Source organism: Nansenia antarctica (assembly GCF_963989245.1).
Source record: "Nansenia antarctica genome assembly, chromosome: 1".
NCBI classification, from domain to species: Eukaryota; Metazoa; Chordata; class Actinopteri; order Argentiniformes; family Microstomatidae; genus Nansenia; species Nansenia antarctica.
The window spans coordinates 6,962,182-6,982,291 of record NC_137674.1 but is presented as its reverse complement, the minus strand read 5'-3'; the positions used below and the strand labels follow the sequence as shown (position 1 = coordinate 6,982,291).

The 20,110-nt window shown below is 42.7% G+C and overlaps 3 protein-coding genes across 6 annotated transcripts in view; 2 read left to right on the top strand and 1 right to left on the bottom strand.

Moving 5' to 3' along the window:
- Window positions 1-2,443: 2,443 nt before the first annotated feature.
- On the top strand, window positions 2,444-6,542 carry LOC308175829 (uncharacterized protein C6orf118-like; the record flags this gene model as incomplete). The annotated part of the gene is made up of 8 exons (XM_080550384.1): window positions 2,444-3,115; window positions 3,311-3,433; window positions 3,846-3,905; window positions 4,972-5,096; window positions 5,269-5,327; window positions 5,583-5,779; window positions 5,950-6,003; window positions 6,504-6,542. The coding sequence occupies 8 exons, from the start codon at window positions 2,444-2,446 to the stop codon at window positions 6,540-6,542; spliced, it is 1,329 nt and encodes a 442-aa protein (XP_080406510.1).
- A 2,341-nt stretch (window positions 6,543-8,883) lies between these two features.
- Window positions 8,884-14,308, top strand: pla2g12b (phospholipase A2, group XIIB). 4 transcript variants are annotated; one of them, XM_080544521.1, is made up of 4 exons: window positions 8,884-9,709; window positions 10,313-10,389; window positions 10,793-10,958; window positions 13,132-14,308. In XM_080544521.1, exons 1-4 carry the CDS (start codon window positions 8,995-8,997, stop codon window positions 13,248-13,250), a joined length of 1,077 nt encoding a protein of 358 aa, XP_080400647.1. In that variant the 5' UTR covers window positions 8,884-8,994; the 3' UTR covers window positions 13,251-14,308. The 4 variants fall into 4 exon arrangements, with proteins under 4 accessions (XP_080400647.1, XP_080400646.1, XP_080400645.1 ...); XM_080544520.1 differs by having other exon boundaries at window positions 10,790-10,958; XM_080544519.1 differs by having other exon boundaries at window positions 10,313-10,401.
- oit3 (oncoprotein induced transcript 3) overlaps window positions 13,309-20,110 on the bottom strand; it is a 9,004-nt gene continuing 2,202 nt past the window's right edge. The window contains exons 2-9 of the mRNA XM_080544509.1: window positions 19,473-19,850; window positions 18,978-19,088; window positions 18,247-18,369; window positions 17,955-18,077; window positions 17,450-17,610; window positions 15,778-16,193; window positions 14,924-15,023; window positions 13,309-14,723 (exon numbers count right to left, since the gene is read on the bottom strand). Coding sequence (XP_080400635.1) covers window positions 14,562-14,723; window positions 14,924-15,023; window positions 15,778-16,193; window positions 17,450-17,610; window positions 17,955-18,077; window positions 18,247-18,369; window positions 18,978-19,088; window positions 19,473-19,850 — 1,574 coding nt within the window. The 3' untranslated portion in view covers window positions 13,309-14,561. The remainder of the gene's footprint in view (window positions 14,724-14,923; window positions 15,024-15,777; window positions 16,194-17,449; window positions 17,611-17,954; window positions 18,078-18,246; window positions 18,370-18,977; window positions 19,089-19,472; window positions 19,851-20,110) is intronic.

Genomic DNA, 20,110 nt, shown 5'->3' with positions numbered 1-20,110 from the left:
GGTTCGGTACACAGTCAGTTAAAGATGTATTCTGTGTTACTTTTCAGAGCTGCTTCCAATAACTTACAACAAAGATCTACAGTAAAAGGAAATAACACCTAAACTGAACTGTATATGATTGTACATATACACAGGGATAGGTGCGTAGGGTGCGTATGCCTACATGCTAGAATTCATTCGGGGAAAAAAGTAAGCAGTATGCTGGTGCTAACTTTGAACGGCAGTCATGCACTTTCTGACTTTGTGTATGTGAGCTTTTGACTGCCTTTCTCCCCAGTCCCTTAACCCACCTCTAACCCAGAGAGGCTTCTAGCACTGCACTGTCCCTCCTTGCTTTTCAGCACCATCTTCCTGTCTGCACTATGTTTAGCTTATTTTCATCATCATCATTATTATTATTATTATTATTATTATTATTAATGATTATTATTATTGCTATTATAACTATTGTTATTTTCTTAATTAGAGTTACATTTAAATTAACTTATATTTTTTATACAAAGAAGAAATGTTTGCCTTTTTGTTTTGTACACATTGAAACAGAAAGGTCTAGAAGACTGTGGCCCAAGATAACTGAGGAATGTCTCAACTGTAAATGTAAGGACAGTAATTACTTTTATTAAATATTCCTGAAATCACTTGGCTCTCTCTGTGTGCGTGCGTGCGTGCGTGCGTGCGTGCGTGCGTGCGTGTGTGTGTGTGTGTGTGTGTGTGTGTGTGTGTGTGTGTGTGTGTGTGTGGAGGGGGGGGGTGGTGTGTGTGTGTGTGTGTGTGTGTGTGTGTGTGTGTGTGTGTGTGTGTGTGTGCGTGTGTGTGTGTGTGTGTGTGTGTGTGTGTGTGTGCCCGCCCTCTTTTCCCATTCAACAATACGACTACAGTAGCCATAATACTGAAAGCATGAAATGGGCAACCTTTAAGGATTTGCCATTGCCAATCGTGATTAAATGCGAGAATAACATTTTTTAAATATATTTTTTACGGATAATGTGTATAGCAAATACTGGACTGTGTGTAGAAAGAGGGAACGTTGCTTGGGAACGCGCGGTAACTTTCGCCACCCAGTGTTGACACTCGGTATCCCATGACAACCATCGAAAAAAGGAATTCCTGAAGTCACTTTCTTGGGCTCGGGCGTTCGTAAATTCGCTCTGAGTGCGCCGGAGCGCACAGTTGGTTCAACGTCATAAAGGGACTAAAGTAATTTGATTGGACAAGAGGCATTCCATGACTGCTGATCAGATTTCCAGAGCGTATTTACGAACGCATCCTTGGTCTCACAGGCATGGACACGGCCACAGACAAAAGTGAGTATTTCTCACGATGGACACGTTTGTGTAGAGTGCAACACAAACTTAAACTTGTATTAAATTATAATATATTATATTAAACTTATATTGCACGTATATTAAGTCCCCTATGTACCTAACCAGGATGTTGTTTGTGAAAACAAAATAGGAGGATTTCATGACTGGTTCTAGTGGTCCCTCTCAGATATCGATCTACTGTAACGTCAGATAGTGTTCCCGATCTGAACAAATTTGTGTTTTAAGAGTAATCTATTGACACTTATTGGAAACTAATGATAGTGGCTTATGGCACTTGGTCCCCCAAAACAGTTTTATGAATGAATGAATGAATGAATGAATGAATGGACTTTATTGTCATTGCTACAGTACAGGTACCAAACAACGAAATTTAGGAGGGGTGGCTCCCTGGTGTTAGGAAAGAAAAAAAAAAAACTTTTAGAAAAAGAATAAAATCACAAGAAGGTAAGGAGCTGGTTTACATAAATAAAGGCTATGTACACAATCCACTGTACTATACTGCACAGATAGTCAACTAGGGTTGTCATATTGCACAATAGTATTTTTTCACGTTATTTAAAGTGTCACAGTTTGCAGGCTTGAAATGTACATGTTTGTGCCTCAGCACTACACCTGATTTTTTCAGTCCAGCAGCTGCCATACAATCCGTCCAGACTGTCCTGGGCCCAGAACTTAGGTCTTTGAGGGATGATAGTTGAGGGATGATAGTTGAGGTTATGATGACTACGGTTGTTGATGATACCTTGAATATTGATATATTACTCAACCTTTTCCATTATTATTCAATACTACTTAATTTATTTAGTATTGTCAATCATATTATATCCTTGTTCATCACATTTTTCATATTAACAGTGATTGTGATATTTCTATGCACTTTAGATCGGCTGTTTGAATATAATTAGGCCTACGTATTCATTTGTAAGACCTTGCTGATGCATGCAGATGACATATTGATTCCATATGTAGCCTACTATATTATATCATTCAATTCAAACATAGGCTATTGATACATGTTGGTGTTAAGAATTAACCTAAATAGGGCACCTGTTCAGTCAGTTTGAGACACCTTTTTTGCAATATTGTGCTAAATAAAGAGTTGTTTTCTGCTCTTAGCCATGTCTAGGCCTACCACTTGCAAGCCGCGACTGAGGTCCTCTGATGCCCGCCGCGAGCTCCAGGGACTGCTCCTGGGAGTAGAAATGGCCCACAAGGCTGACATCCTCCCCTATACCTCTGGACACCTGAGTGCTTTCAGTCTGACCCAGAGGCAGCCTTGTCAGAGGGTAAAGCCTGTCTGGGAGATGTCGCAGCCCCAGGACAGAGAGGAAGGCCAAGATCCTCAGACACTCATCCGGAAACAGGCTAAAATAACCGCTAATGCAGAGCAGATGAAGGAAGCCCTTTTTGACTTCACTGTTGCCACTGCGCTACTAGACTCTAAAGTGTCTAAGCCTAGACAATATGATAACGCTGATAACACACCCCAAACAAACAGACAGGAAAGAGAAGAGAGGAAGAGCACACAGCCTCAGCTAGTTCTGGACACCTCTGAGCTATTCTTGGTCAAACCCATTGTTCGAACACAGACTAAACCACCTCTAGATGTAGAGGGAAGCCAAGACAGGTACTGGTTCACTCAGTGTCACCTGGCAGGAATAACCAAGAAGGACCAGCTGAGAATGATGCGGCAGTTTGACAGACAGATCCTGGGGAAGCAAGACCTCAAAGAGAGGAACTGCATGAGTGGGAGGAAGGCTGCTGAGATGTACGAGAGGAAGCTAGGAAAGGTGAGGAGGGCAGCACGAGGCCACATTCTTATGTGTTGAACACATGCCGTGTAACATTCCCTCTGCCAAAATGTGTCTTCTAGGGGGAGCTTCACAATGGGGAGCTGCTGCAGCATAATTCCAGAGATTTCCCCTCCCTCCACACAGGTGCAGCTGTGAGTTATAAGTTATAACAGTATTGTGTGTCGTCCCCAGGAGCTGAGGAAGCTGTCAGTTCGGAGCTGGCCCAGCAGAGAGCACCTGGGGGTGTTCAGTGACGTCTTTGATGATGTGTGTGACATCTCGCCTGTATTTGGAGGCATCCTGAGGGAAATCAAGGTTTTTCCATTCCCTCACTCACAGTTTTAGCTCGTGGAATGGGCAGGAGAATGTCCCTAGTGAAGTAAAGTGAAGTGGAACACTTCTTGGAGCCTGGTCAAGATTAATTAATTAGGGGGAGGAGGAGGACATCAGAGCAGTTTAATACGTATTCGCCTTTATTTCACATAGTCATCATACTACTTCAGTTCACACTGTATATGACTTAGCCTAAATACTATCGTTTAGTTTTGAGAGGAGGGGGGAGAAAGATCCATTCAGATATCATTGATCTGTTTTTATCAGTAATTGGTTTGATTGAATTTCTCTTTTTATCATTGGGCTTTTAGCAAAGTGGAAATAATAAGAATAAAAAGAAATACCATAGTAAGTTATGTTGAATAAATCCAATTCCCCTTTTCTTTTTTTTCAGACAGATTATGATTTGTACCTTTACTCCATTCTCGACTCTCAGTCATCTCTCCAGGACATGGTAAACAATATTTTGAAGAGGTTGTAACTCTTATTGGAATCCATATACAGCACCCTGTGTAAGTAATGGGACAGTGAAACGTTTTGGGGGATTTCCAAAAAAATATTACTATGAGGTTAAAGTAAAGATTCTTAGCTTTTATTTGGTTGTGTACATATTGGTTTTACCATTTAGAAATGTCAATATTTTGGGGCCCTGAAACATTCTTTAGTTGCATTCCTACTGTATGATAAAGCGCTATCCATTGAATTTAGAGGCATTCGTTTGTACTCAACTCAAGCAGACAAGATGTTTCTGTACACTTCAGAATACGTTCTGCTGTTGCCGTCAGCTGGCACACCATTGATGTTCACTTGCAGTGAAGCCTCTGTCGTTCGTCGGGAGGTGATTTATTCTGCAGATGGTAGACTCTGACACATTAACGCCTCCCGCCTGGAGAGCGTACCTGATCTGTGGGACAGTTGTTTTGGGTTTTTTCCTTCTAGGCCTATCAACCCATTTGCAATTGCGGAGCTCAGCAGTGCTTCTTCTTCTTAATGATGTTTCAAACTGTTTATTGTGTTTCTAATAATTGTTTTCAGATTTTTTCAGCCTAATAATGGGTTCCATTGTCCCATTACATTTGGTGCCCTAAAATAGGGGGACTAATGTACAAACAGTGTTGGTGAAACAATGTGTACACAAATACCCTCGATTAAAAGCTGAACATCTCTACTTTAACCTCATAGTAATTGTTTAATTTCAAATCTATACCATTAGTACAGAGCCAAGAGAAGAAGAAACGTAATTCACTGTCCCATTACTTAGGCGTGGGTACTGTATATAGCCTAGTCTACGTTCTATGTCAGGGAATAGAGAAATGAATGTACATTTTCTCAAATTATTTGTAACTCATTTAGTGATACTGTACATTTCCCTGTTACTACAGTACTACATGTACATGTATGCATGAGTATTACAGGTATCTCTGCACCCACAGTGTGGGTTATTCATGGCGATGAATAGGGGAGGGATGATGTTTGATCTGTTTGTAAAAAACGCTAAAGCTCTGTTTCTGTGCCTGAAGTCTGTAATGGCTCCACTGAGTGGACTAGGGAGCAGCATCATAGGTACAGAGGAACTGGAGGAGGCTGGGAGCGAGGTGTCGAGACTGGGGGAGGAGGCCAGGAAAGCCCTGGAGGAGAATGACCAGTATGTATGCACCTGTCTGATACAATTCCAACAGGATGTTTGTCCATCAGTTAATGTATCTTCACATGACTTGGATTTTGTAAATAAAGCTGATGTTAAGCTAGTGAGTTTGTTTTTTCCTTCATTAGAAACAATACATTTGTTAATCTATAGTATTCTCTGTTTTCCCCAGAGTTAGAAACGAGTTTAAGAATGCACGAGACAAAGTCACGGGAATCCCAGAGGACAAAGGTAATCTAGAAGCCTATCACCAGTCAGTGCACAATACCACTACATGTAGCTTAATTATTAGTTGAACTACATTTTTCTGTAGCTTGGGGATAGTATATTTAGTTTGACATACCATATTTTTTCTATTTGCTAGCTTTAGTGTAGTTCAACTTCTTCCCTTGTACAGTAATCGGCCAATAATCAATAATCTAGTTCCTCAACCCTGCAGAATGCGCATGAACATTCACAAATGAACGTCCATTTTGTATCCTCAAGGGGTCTGTAAGGAAGCAGCTCTGCCTGGCCTGACGCAGGGCGAGGCTGCCGTCTCCTTCATCGACCGTGTTCAAACCACGAGGCGCCAGGTGTGGAATGTGTGGGAGGAGGTCCAGTTGCTGCAGAAGGAGATGAAAGAGAAGCTGGTCTCCACCATCACCACCGGTGCCATAGAGAGATGCATCAGAGACTCAAAGGTGTTGTACTGCGTTGTGTTGGATGGACTGTGTTCTTCTCCTCTCCACATGTTTTATTGCCTCCCTGCCCTTTGACACACAGCGTATTAAGATAAGATACAGGGCTGATTCCATGTATCTTAGAACATGACCACACATGTTCACAGAAGTGTTTTTTTTATCACTTTCAGGCTGAGAGATTGCGACTACTGGCCTCTAATGAACGCTTCAGAAACAATAACAAGGCAAGGGATTCACACTTTGAACGTTTTAATATGATCTTATATCATATTCCATGTATTAAAAAATATGATGCATCTGCAGAAGACCTAGAAGGTAGTACTGTGCCTAGTCTTTTTATTCTGATGCACATTCGTCTTTCTATTCAAAGGAAATGGAAAGCGACATCTCAATGGTCCTCGACAGAGTGGGAGCAAATGAGGACATGAGAGCGTGAGTATCTTGTGCTTGGACAAAAGATGTCCTCAGGGAAGCCGGAATGTGGGTTCAGATGACGTCCAGGTGACGTCTTTAGGATGTCTTACCTCTGTAGTCCATAAGACGTCCTAAAGACGTCATCTGGACGTCCTAGAAAGACGTCTTCTGGATGTCCTAGAAAGACGTCATCTGAACCCACATTCCGGCTTCCCTGAGGACGTCTTTTGGACGTCTTTGTTTACTATATACATCAGCTATAGGTTTCTCAGTCTCTCACTGCTGCTTGGTTCTCTCTTCCCATCTGCAGGCAGGTGTGGGACACAATATGGAGTGGTCTGCGACATGAGGATGAATAGAACGTTACCGCCAAAGTCAAATGGTTTTTGTATCATTTGGTATGTCCACTAGAGGATGCTCTCTGCAAGTCTCTGCAAGTCTTACCTGAGGATCAGCAGACCTCATGGGCAATTATAGATTTCATAAAAGTTTCTTTTTGGCTTGGGGAACTACATTAAAACCTTTTGTACATAATTCTATAATAACACGATTCACAAAACAGCCAATAAAGAATCACCTAACATGCCACACATCCCTCACTGCTGGACAATTCAATCTTCCACTGCTGGGCAGAACATGTCTAAGCAATTGCTAAATTGCAGGACTACCTACACAGTCACACGCTTATCTTCTTGATTATTGACATTCATTTCACAAATCCTTTTATACCAAAGCAATAAAATACATTTTGCATTGAATTTTTACAATACATTACAATACATACTCTGCCCATGTGTAAGAACCACAACAACATACTAATCTAAGCAACATGAACATATCCTATTACGTGATTCAACATATCCTATTAAATGATTAATTTATTAGTTGTTGCTTAATGTTAACCGATGCACAATGATAAGGGGAACAATGGCAATATAAATCCATTTAAATGTAAAAGATAATCCAAAAATACCTCACAAAATATAGGAATATTTAATTTGACATTACAATTGTTATTATGTCTGTTAAGTCATTTAACAATAACAAATGATCACTCACTACATATCATATCAGCATTTTGGATGCAGTTATAGCAACTCCTTACCTTCTATATTGACGTTAGTACTACAAGTGATAAATAATAATAATAATAATAATAATATATTTTATTAATCATATTTATTTGTATTATTGATTTTTAAATACACTGACTCCTACGATAGAAGGTGAAATGTATATCAGGGAAGGTATATGACATTTTAAAGGAAAATGATTAAGAAGCTCAGTTTCCCAGCTCCAGTAGCTGTACAGACAGTACGTACTGTGCAGTGTGGAGATGTCCCCAGTGTGCTATAAACACTCCCTCCACGTCTTCCATCCATCTGTGCGTCTCGTCCTGACCTTCAGACCACTGAACAGCTGTACCAGACTTTACCCTCCACATCACTAATGAACTAATGACCTCAAGACCAAACTGTCGATATAATCCAAAACATGGAATATTTGTTCTCTATTCTTTCACAAAGAAAGAGCAACCCCATTTACTTGACATTGCTTGTATGTAGAACACAGTTGGTGCTTTTTGCTACAGTGCACAGTGTATCTTATTAATAAGATTATAATAATAATTATAATGGTTAAAATGCTCTGATGTTGACAAAAACAGGGGCGGCTGTGGCGCAGGAGGTAGAGTCGCCGCCTAATGATCACAAGGTTGGCAGATCGGCGGTTCGAGCCCCGGCTGGCCACGTGTCGAAGTGTCCTTGGGCAAGACACTGAACCCCAAAATTGCTCCCAGTGAGCGGGCCGGCGCCTTGCATGGTAGCTTGCCGCCATTGGTGTGTGAATGTGTGTGTGAATGGGTGAATGAGAGGCCTTTGTAAAGCGCTTTGGAGCAGCAAAAAAGGCACTATATAAGTGCAGTCCATTTACCATTTATGTAAAGTGTTTCCTTGTCTGGAGGATGTTGTCAGGATGCTACGGTAAGCCTTAGTGTAGCTGCTTATGTCATCTCTCTGTTATACAACACAGGTTGTATTAGTGGCAGTACACCAAGTACCTAACGATAAGAAATTGAAACGTGAGCACAACTTCCTTCAACAACTTCTAGGGGGCAGCAGAGAAGCATGAAACAATACAGCATGTGAGAATATATTAGGACATATTATGAAAACATCAATTGATTGTTTGATTTGTAATGGCTATACTCACAGTACAGTGCGTGGGTTACAAGTCTGTTTGTCAAACATGAACTTATTGTTCTGAAAGGAAGGCAATGTTACTTTTTATGTTCCAGACAGTAGCTGAGTACGATATACTTTCATAACTGCTCCAATGAATGTATTTACATAATTTACTCAGATCAAGACAACAAAGCAAATATATTGCTATGCTCTTTAGTTCTATTTCAAGTTCACACATTAGAATTAGTGATTATAGCCTTGATGAAGCTGCAGTGATGGGATTACTGATTTAATTAGTTAAAGATTAGAGAAGAGTGGCCGAAGAAGGAGTGGGCTAGAGGATAATAAAAGAGGAGATTAAACCAAGAGAGGTGGAAGGGAAAACAATTTATTTCACCGTGGAGATAAGGCAGATGACCTTTTCCCTCAGTCCCTCAGTGTGCCTCGCTGTCTACCTGACCTAATCACTGGTCAAAGTCCTAACTCTGTTGCTCAGAGCCAGTATGATCGGAGCATGTTTATACTCCTCAGTGTCTCTGTTTTTCTCTCACTTCGTGAACTACCTGTGCCTGCCCTCCCCCTCCCCTCCTGTGCTCTGACTCTCTCTGGCCCGGCACCATGCTGCTCCGGACCCTGGCCCTGCTCCTGCTCTGCCTGTCCTCAGGGATGAGTGCCACTATTGGTCACTACCAGGCCCAGGAGGACACCCCTGCTGCTGAGACCACTGTTCTGGACATCCCTTTAGCTGAAGAGCCTGCCGCTGTGGAACCTGCAGCTGTGGAGACTGCAGCTGAAGAGCCAGCAGCTGTGGAGACCGCAGCTGAAGAACCAGTAGCTGAAGAGCCTGCAGCTGAAGAACCAGTAGCTGAAGAGCCTGCAGCTGACACTCCAGTAGATAATAGCCCTGTTGTGGATGACATCCCCGCTGTTGAGGATTCAGCCCCAGAGGCTGACATGCTAATGGCTGATATGCCCATTGTGGACGCCCCTGCTATAGAGGGCCTTGCTGAGGAAGCCCTTGCCCATGAAGCCCCCGCTGCGGAAGACCCCAGTGAACAGACCCCTGTTGTTGAGGAGGCCCTGGAAAAAGAGGCCCCTGCTGCTGCTGAGGAGGAGGCTGAGGAAATCCCTGGCACTGATGAAGACAACAAGGTAGCAGTCGTCACAGAGACCGCAGCCCCGGCACTAAGAATACCCCGGGCCAGGGAGGATGAGTCGGGCTGGGGCCTCAACTCCATCAGGGATAGCTTCCAGGCGGTCAACGGCTACTTTGACTCTCTGGTGGAGCTCGTGGGGGGACGCAGTGGACTGTGCCAGTACCGCTGCAAATACGGTAAGAGGATTTGTGAGTGTGTGTATCTGGAACCCTGTGTTTTCACAGTTGGCTTGGTAAAAGGAGACCACAGCCATTCTCTTTTCACAGATTCTGCCTCTCCTCAGCAGTCTCTCAGTAGAATATAAACATCAGAGAGGAACTCTACACTCAGCCATGTCAGGCCTGGCTATAAACAGTAGACAATATGTTATTGTTCCAGCTAATCTGACCTAAATGTTGATATTGTCTGATTCCTAATCTACTGTAAGAGAGTTTATCCTAATATTGTGTTTAGTACGGTGCCTAAAAATAAACACTCCTTCTCTCTTTCTCTCAAAGTGTACCTCTCTACCTATTATGTTTATCATTCTTCTTGTGGTCGGTAAAAACAATTGATTGAACCCTCTGAGCTGTTAACAGTGAAGTGTTCATATCTCTAGTACATAAAAAAAAACCTTCACATGTTATCTGTCTGTGGTAGTTTGTACTTAACTGTTACATAATGTAGACAGAGCCTCAGTGGTAGAGCTGATACAGATAGAGATACACACATGAGGTGCAGCCACAGATACGTGTTTATACTGTATGAGAAGGATAAAGGCCCGAATCACCTTTCCTCAGGTAAAGCTCCTGAACCTCGCCCTGGCTACCAGATCCCAGAACCCAACGGTTGTAGCTCCTCTCTATTGGGATTTCAGGTATCAGATACTGTATGTGCCTTGTCAACACAACACCTTCATATACTACAGTACATCCTTACTCCATACACAGTGTATCCTACTTCCCAGTAAACAAAGAGTCCAAAAGACGTCCTCAGGGAAGCCGGAATGTGGGTTCAGATGCCGTCTTTCTAGGACGTCCAGATGACGTCTTTAGGACGTCTTATGGACTACAGAAGACGATTCTGTAGTCCATAAGACGTCCTAAAGACGTCATCTGGACATCCTAGAAAGACGTCATCTGGACGTCCTAGAAAGACGTCATCTGAACCCACATTCCGGCTTCCCTGAGGACGTCTTTTGGACTCTTTGTTTACTGGGTTTGAAGCAACACATACCAGCTAGCACTAACACTTCACTCTCATTCTCTCTGATCCAGCAGTTTGACATGGGCATCCCTGTCATGACCCACTGCTGTAACCAGCTGGACCAGTGCTATGACACTTGTGGCACTAGCAAGAACCACTGTGATTCCAAGTTTCGCTGGTGTCTGCATGGCATCTGCTCCGACCTCAAGAAGAGCCTTGGTTTTGTGTCAAAAGTGAAAGGTAAGTTACCATCTCCTCATACAGCCCTTTTCATATCGATACGCAACTAATATATAGGGCGGCAGATAAGCTCATGTATGGAAGGTATTGTGCATTTTATGACTAAAGCATGAAACTTTCTACAGTGTTTCTATAGACTGTAAACTTCATTTTTAGACGTGGAACCACTTCAGATTTGACCTCTGGTGTCAGATAGACTCTAGAATGATAGAATGATCAAACATTTATTCTTCACTTTTTTATCATTTTCATCATCAAAATGATTTTTCACTTTTTTCACTTTCACTTTCTTAGAATGATAATAATATATCATATTATACTATAGAATGATAGAATGATAAAAATGCTAAAAACTAATTAGTGAAAAAAAATGAAAAAAGAACAGTATACTAGTATACATTTTTTTTCACTTTCTTTTTCTTTTTCCTTATAATAATAATAATATATTTTCACTTTTCACTTTCTTTTTCTTTTTCCTTAGAATGATAATAATATATCATATTATAGAATGATAGAATGATCATAGAATGATAAAAATGATTTTTTTTAAATTATATATACTTTATACTACTATTACTATTAAAATGATAAAAACTAATTAGTGGAAGAAAATGAAAAAAAGAACATAGTATACTAGTATAGATTTTTTTTCACTTTCTTTTTCTTTTTCCTTAGAATGATAATAATATATCATATTATACTATAGAATGATAGAATGATAAAAATGATCAAAACTAATTAGTGAAAAAAAAAATGAAAAAAAGAACAGTATACTAGTATACATTTTTTTCACTTTCTTTTTCTTTTTCCTTATAATAATAATAATATATCATATTATACTATAGAATGATAGAATGATCATAGAATGATAAAAATGATTAAAAAAATAAAATAGTGGGGGGGAAAAAAGAACTAACCCTAACAGCAATGTATAATGTCTGCTTGAGTGCATTATGACATCAAATGGAATATTTAGAATCTATGCAACATTCTTATAACAGTACATCTGTAAATCAATTTTAGCAAGAATACTGGTCTGTTTCTTGCATTATGTCTAGTACTTCCAACACAAAATAGAATACAAATATATGGAAGAGCAGCTTTTTAATAATGTGTCATGTCCACCTGTCTCCTGAACAAGAGCAAAGGTCAGTGCACTTAAGGGCAGCCTTTTTGCACTTGCAGCGCATATTGCATCCTTTCTTGCATCCACAATGGATCAGTTCATAGCAGCTCTGTGAGGTCTCTGGTAGTGTGGTCCAAAGTGGCTGCCATTCCATTCCTTGTTGCACCCAACCCCATTCAGAAGAGGTTGAGAGTTGAGGATCAGGAACTAAAGTTTTGATCCAGACATTCGCTTGATACATGGCCCGTTTTACATGTTGTTCTAATGCAGCCTTTGTAGGTGAGATATTCTCCAGTGGTCTAGATTCATGAGTTCAATGCAATCGTTGATCTTGTTTATGGGACTGTATTCTGTGGCGGAAGGATATATGTATTCTGAAACGATTAATGATTGTAAATACATGAATTTAATGTTACAACTGTGTATTTATTTTTTATATTATGTGGTGGCTGTTGTAGAAAAGCCATTTATCATTCGAGGGCGGGGGTTGTGGACTCATTTAGTGAAGTGAAGTGAAGTGAAACTTTATTTATATAGCGCCTTTCGTACACGGATGCAACTCAAAGCACACCCTGTACCAGTGGTAAATGAGTCCACAACCCCCTTCCTCTCATGGTAAATTGCTTCCATGTTCTAAGAATGTTGCATACATTCTAAATATTTCATTTGATGTCACAATGCACTCAAGCAGACATTATACATTGCAGTTAATGGAAGTTCTAGATTGCACAGTAAAATTCTAGAATGATTTGCAGAAATATTTTACTCCTGAAAATTAGTGACATTTCTTTAGAGTCTATCTGACGCCAGAGGTCAAATCTGAAGTGGTTCCATGTAAAAAAACGAGGTTTACAGTCTATAGAAACACTGTAGAAAGTTTCATGCTTTATTCATAAAATGCACAATTGTAATGCCTATCAGCCTCACTAATATGTGTATGTACAGAGATACGTTTCGTTTTCTTTGACTGGGCAAAGTTATAATAAAAAAAAGAATAGCTGAAAATGTTCATGAACTAATTTCTCTATCTCTTCCTCTGTCTTGTAGCTTGTGAGTCAGTGGCAGATGCCATGTACAACACGGTATGGACGCTGGGCTGTAGGCCGTATATGAGCGGCCAGAGGGCAGCATGCCTCTGTGAGGGGGGGGAGAAGGACGAACTGTAGAGACGACATACAAACCTCACACCACAAAACATGGACTCACACAGTAGGACACAGCCTGGAGAGTTGATATGACTTTATCATCACAGAGACATGAAGAGCAAATACTGTTGCGAAGAGGTTAAGAGGACTTCAAGGGGAAATATAACAGTGAAAAAATAGTTATTGGTTATCATTTAAAAGATACACATTAGGATGTCACATTGTCACAAGTCTGTCTCCTTTTTCTAAGAACTGGTCCTTGCTCTCATGGTCCTGGATATTTTTTATAAGACATTTTCAGGCAAAGACAATGATGGCGCCATTAACATAAATTATTGTGATACCTCAAAGAAATGTCTGATAAGGAGGAAGTTTCAGTAGGTATCATTGTTCTCGAATAAGATACAACTTACTGCAATGGAGCACTTTTGCAGTGTTGTTCCATGAGTCATGTGAAAACAACGAACCCAATGTTCTCAACTCAAGTTATTTGATCATAAACTGTTCATGATATACAGTAACAGCAGAATTTGTTAGTTATTATGTTATTATGTGTCTTTTTATCTGTTGACTGTTGACATCAGGCATCCATTTTTGTTATTTTTCTATGAATAAATGAATAACTAATGGGTAAACTAACAGTAATCCTGACATGAAAAGTGCAGTTTTCAGTGTTTTCCACACAGGTAAGGGCTATCTATATAACACTGAGTTTATCTCTTGAAGTTTATCTATGTTGTGGATTTTTCAAGCCCGTATATTTGTGTGAAATATAAACTACTTTCATAAATACATCAAAGCAAGGCATAGTAATCAGGCTTGAGAAATGCATGCGACATTGACCTAGAAAATTATTGCTCATCTTGTAGTACTGCCAAATTAACTGTAGCTCCCATTCCAAATGGCTTCTAATAGAAATGTCAATCACTTTAATGTGAGTAAATTGTGCTGTTGGGCAAAAGCCACTAAGATATATAAACATGGATGTATTTACCATAATTCTGCAGTTCTGCAGTGTGATTGTCCCTGGAGACTTCTGGATGCAATGTATCGGTGTGAATAGAGGAGTGTTTATATCACTGTGCGTATTTGTGACATGTGTGTTTATGTATTTGTATAAGATAGAGACACAATGAGTCACAGACTGTGACAGCTGTGTGAGATTGAATTCCTTCGAATGTATACGTATACAAAGACACTATTGTATGGCCTGTGACTATCTCCTTCAGCTTGTGGATATGATGAATCTGTGTAGGAGCGTCCCGGGCCATGTGTCATTGCAGAGAGGCAGAGAGTCCCGGCCTGCTGTTGTGGTGGTTATGTGTGGCCGTGTCACGGCTCAGGCAGGATGCGGATGGGCCCTCCGCTGAGCACACGCTGGTCCACGGGGTCCTCGCCGGGCCAGAGCTCCCGACGCAGACGCCCCCGACAGCCCTGGGAGCAGCGGGAGTCTCCGGCCCCGCACACCAACACACGGCAATGCAGGAACACTTCCTGTCAACACACACACACACACACACACACACACAATAGTTGAAAAGCCTTCACACAACGAAAGAAGTGCTGATACAGACATACAGAAAATATGTAGAAAAATGACATGCTGTACTGTACCCTCTGCAGTATACACACACACACACACACACACACGTACACAAAGGCCAGCTGGCTCTCAGCATGGCTCGCTTACTCACTCTGTTGTCCTTGCCGACGAACTTGAAGACAGGAACTTGGTAGTGTTTGGAGAGTTGGTCCTTCGCAGAGTACTGCCTCACTGTCTCATCAGAGATGCAACTGGGGGACAAGGGGGAGAGGTGGTTATAAAGGGGAGATAATAGTTATGTGAACAATTGATATGAGAGAGCGTTTGCATTCAACTTCAAACTGAAAGGATGGATTTACAGTAGTTTGTGACCTGGCTTTGTGAGCCAACCATGATATCCTCATTGGAGCATCTAAGGAACTGTCTCTGAGGACTAACAGGAACAATGTTTTGTTGTAAATATTGAGTTTTATCCACAAATACCTGAAGCAGCTCAATGTTTCGATTTATCAGACCATTCTTTTTGTTTTTACACTCCATTAATCAATGTGAAAAATGCCTGTGGTGCGGTTTACATTCCTCTCTGTGAATATAAATGTCCTTCCCAGTAAACAAAGAGTCCAAAAGATGTCCTCAGGGAAGCCGGAATGTGGGTTCAGATGACGTCTTTCTAGGACGTCCAGATGACGTCTTTAGGACGTCTTATGGACTACAGAATCTTCTTCTGTAGTCCATAAGACGTCCTAAAGACGTCATCTGGGCATCCTAGAAAGACATCATCTGGATGTCCTAGAAAGACGTCATCTGGACGTCCTAGAAAGACGTCATCTGAACCCACATTCCGGCTTCCCCGAGGACGTCTTTTGGAATCTTTGTTTACTGGGTTTTGAGTGTCAAACCTTATGAAACAGTCTCAAAGCACCTCCACTCTTGGCTCTGACACAATCGCCACACTCACAATCACAATCACCACATTCCCCCCCACTGTAGTAGGGGTCTACCCACCCGTCTTTGATGAGGTAGTACTTGAGCGCCTGGTCGGCCTTGCGGCTGGGCGTAGCGAAGCAACTCTCCACCTGGGCGGCCAGCCCCTCCACCCTCTCCCGCGGCTCCACCCCGAAGAAGAGCGAGTCGTGCAGGCGGAGCTGGGGAGGGGTGCTGTAGGGCTCAGAGAACTCAGCGCTCTTAAAGAGCTCCAGAGAGAAGGGGAAGACCCCCTCGCTGTGTCCGGCCAGCTCCAGGGCGTTGCTGCGCAGGCTAGCTTCGTAGCCGTCCGACACCTCGTACAGGTTCGGGAACTCACAGGTGATGGGGATCAGCAGCTTGCTGGTACGGACGATGATGTCGCTGCTGCTCGCCGCGATGGAGTCCAAAGGCAGCCCCGTCACTAGGTTGGTCCCTACGATCTTGTCACCGATCACCTGGGAAGAAGCACAGCACTTTGAATTGTGAAATAGATTCTGGTTAGCTTCATCCCAACAACACTTGTTACTTGTATCCTACTATGATAGGCATGTTCATATTTTTGAGGAGTATATGTCTCTTGGATCCAGTCCTGTGGCCTTTGACCCTAACCCTAACCCTTTACAAACATCCTCTATGACAAGCCTGAGAAGCCCAGGTACAGTTGAAATCTACTACCCCCATGTACTGTTTCTCCTGAGACATCTACTACCCCCATGTACCGTTTCTCCTGAGACATCTACTACCCCCATGTACTGTTTCTTCTGAGACATCTACTAACCCCATGTACTGTTTCTCCTGAGACATCTACTACCCCCATGTACTGTTTCTTCTGAGACATCTACTACCCCCATGTACTGTTTCTCCTGAGACATCTACTACCCCCATGTACTGTTTCTCCTGAGACATCTACTACCCCCATGTACTGTTTCTCCTGAGACATCTACTACCCCCATGTACTGTTTCTCCTGAGACATCTACTACCCCCATGTAGTAGATTGTGTACATAGCCTTTATTGATGTAAACCAGCTCCTTACCTTCTTGTGATTTTATGCATCTATGCTTTTTCTAAAATGTGTTTTCTTTTTCCTTTCCTAACACCAGGGGAGCCACCCCTCCTAAATTTCGTTGTTTGGTACCTGTACTGTAGCAATGACAAATAAAGTCCATTCCATTCCATGTACTGTTTCTCCTGAGACATCTACTACCCCCATGTACTGTTTCTCCTGAGACATCTACTACCCCCATGTACTGTTTCTCCTGAGACATCTACTACCCCCATGTACTGTTTCTCCTGAGTCATTATAAAAATAAAAATAAATAAAAATAAAAGATTTTGCCTGAGCATGGATTACTTTTTCCTCATATGACCAGTTGATATATGATTCACTTACTGAGTTAAATTGATTGTAAGTCACTTCGAAATAAGGCGTCTGCTAAATTGTAAATACAATTGAATGTGAAATGTCAGAATAATAGTAGAGAGTATGATTTATTTCAGCTTTTATTTCTTTCAACACACTCCCAATCGTTGGAAAAGTAGTCCAAATGTCCTAACCGAATTGCCAAAACTATAGTTGGTTAACATAAAATCTGTGGAGTGGTTTAAAAAAGAGTTTTAAAGACTTCAACCTAAGTGTGTGGAAACGTCTGACTTCAGCTGTACATATATAAGAGGACCCTAGAAGAGTTGGGTGGGAAAGTTGGTCTGACCTCCACCACGGTGCCACAGTCTCTGAGGCTGAAGCACAGGTTGACGTGTGTGCCGTTGGAGACGCCGTGACAGGAGGAGTTGGACAGGAAGAGCTTCAGCCCTCTAGCCATGTCCTTCGGCACTGACACCTCAATGGAGCTGTAGTTACACCGCACTGGTACTGTGCAATACAGAGGGACAGGTCAAACAAAATCACACACACACACACACAAACAAACAAACCTGAAAAAAAAGTCCTTCACTCACTCACACTCTCTCTCTCTCTCTCTCTCTCTCTCTCTCTCTCTCTCTCTCTCTCTCTCTCTCTCTCTCTCTCTCTCTCTCTCTCTCTCTCTCTCTCTCTCTCTCTCTCTCTCTCTCTCTCTCTCTCTCTCTCTCTCTCTCTCTCTCTCTCTCTCTCTCTCTCTCTCTCTCTCTCTCTCTCTCTCTCTCTCTCTCTCTCTCTCTCTCTCTCTCTCTCTCTCTCTCTCACACACACACACACACACACACACTTACACTTACCCTGGCATGTACGTTTGTCCTCGCCAAGCTTTAGCCCACGGGGACAGTGGCAGTAATAAGACTCCTTCAACAAGGAGCAGCCGTGGCTGCAGCCTCCATTGTTGTTGTGACAGCCTGTAATTTCTACACGGAGAAAGAGGCAGATAGAACGAACACACTAAAGTTGCTAACAAAGTCTAATCGAACACATTGATGTATGGATTTGGAGGAAATGATCATGATGATAATGAGGATGAGGATGAGAATGAGGATGATGAGGATGATGATGATGATGATATTGAGTCCACCTCACCTTTGCAGTTATGCCCGTCCTCGTCCAGAACCCGACCAGGCCCGCACTCACACCTTCTGGAGCCCTTAGTGTTCACACACACCTCCGCACAGCCCCCGTTCCCCTTCTCACACTCGTTCACATCTGAACACGGCACGTCGCCGTGGGAGGGAAGAGGAGACATACATAGAGAGAGGGTGAGTGGTGACGTGGGGAGGTTGGAGAGAAGAGAGAAACATCAATTGAATACTGATAGGGGGGAGAGAGAGAGAGAGAGAGATTTCTCAGAGTGGGGAGAGTGAACTCATTGATAGGGGGGGGGGGGATAATGAGATAGGCAATTCTCAAATTGGCAGGGTTCTCATAGCATTGTCACCGATCATTAGATGAGGATCCAGTGAGGTCTCCCTCCCTCTCGCCATCTACGCCCCTTCTCTCTGACTAACACACTCCTCCTTCTGTCTGTTACGCTCCCTCCTCCTCTTTCTTAGAGTTAATGACTCAGCAAATAGTCTGTTCATCTCTCTCTCTCTCTCTCTCCTCTTTCTCTCTCCTCTCTCTCGCTCTCTCTCTCTCTCCTCTTTCTCTCTCCTCTCTCTCGCTCTCTCTCTCTCTCTCCTCTCTGTTGCTCACTCCAAGACTTCTGAAACCTATTCTACTATCTCCTTATCTTCCTCCACAAAGCTCCCCTCAGTTTTTCTTCCCCCTACTCCTTCCCCTACTCCTTCCCCTCCCCCTCCCCCCCCTCTCACCCAGACAAGTCTGTCTGTCTGGTCCCAGGACTGTCCCAGTGGCACAGCGGCAGTCAGACTCAGGACACTGGGGACCTACGCACTCCACTTCATCACAGATGTCATAGAAATCTAGAGGACATAGATACAAATAACCACCTGTTACATACAACATTAGCAAAAACCACATCCAGCCAACTAGGCTGACATAATAGTATATTCAGATTAGGAGAGGTACATTTTAAAAAAAACATTAAAGCACTTTGAGCTGCAACGTTTGCAGGAAAAGTGCTATACAAATAAAAAGTTATGATTCTGATTCTGATTATTATTAATAACAATTATAATAAAACAACAATAGAGTACCGTACATAGAAGCACACAGATACAAGAACAACAAGACACCAAAAACACACAGACAAACAACAACAGAAGAAAAAAAACATACAGAAAACACACACAGATAACACAAGCAGACAGATTGTCGATGTCAAACTGCCGTAGCTAGTTTCTCACGGCCACAGTAGACGTGGAAGCAGACGGAGGGTCTTGGCAGATGGTACACGTAGTATCCCCCGCTACAGGCCTTCACATCCACACTGGCGTTCCAGTGGCAGCAGTTGTCGTTGTAGCTGGCGCAGACGGGCAGGGTGACGATGCCGTCACGAGCCTCCGGATGGCTGCCGTTGAGCCAGATGGGCGCGTGGGTCCCGCAGTAGTTCTCGGAGATGCAGAAGGTAGGCATGGCGTCGCCAGCCATGCCGGTGAAGCGGTACCACTCTCCTGACACGTGGCTGTCACACAGAGGCACTCCTTGTTTGGAGTGGTTGAGGTGGTACTCTGTGTTCCTCCAGGGCTCGTTCAGGCTGATGTAGGCCGAGCACGGGTCCAGAGCTGAGCAGAGACATGGTGAGGGAGAGAAAGGGAGGGGTGAGGGAAGAAGGGAAGTGAGTTGTTAAGAAACAGCAGCACACAAGAACTACTTCTACCCACACATTTAGCTTCTGAGGGTTGAGGGGGGCTGTGGCGCAGGAGGTCGGTCGAGCTGCCGTCTAATGATCGCAAGGTTGGCAGATCGGCGGTTCGAGCCCCAGCTGGACACATGTCGAAGTGACCTTGGGCAAGACACTGAACCCCAAATTCAAATTGCTACC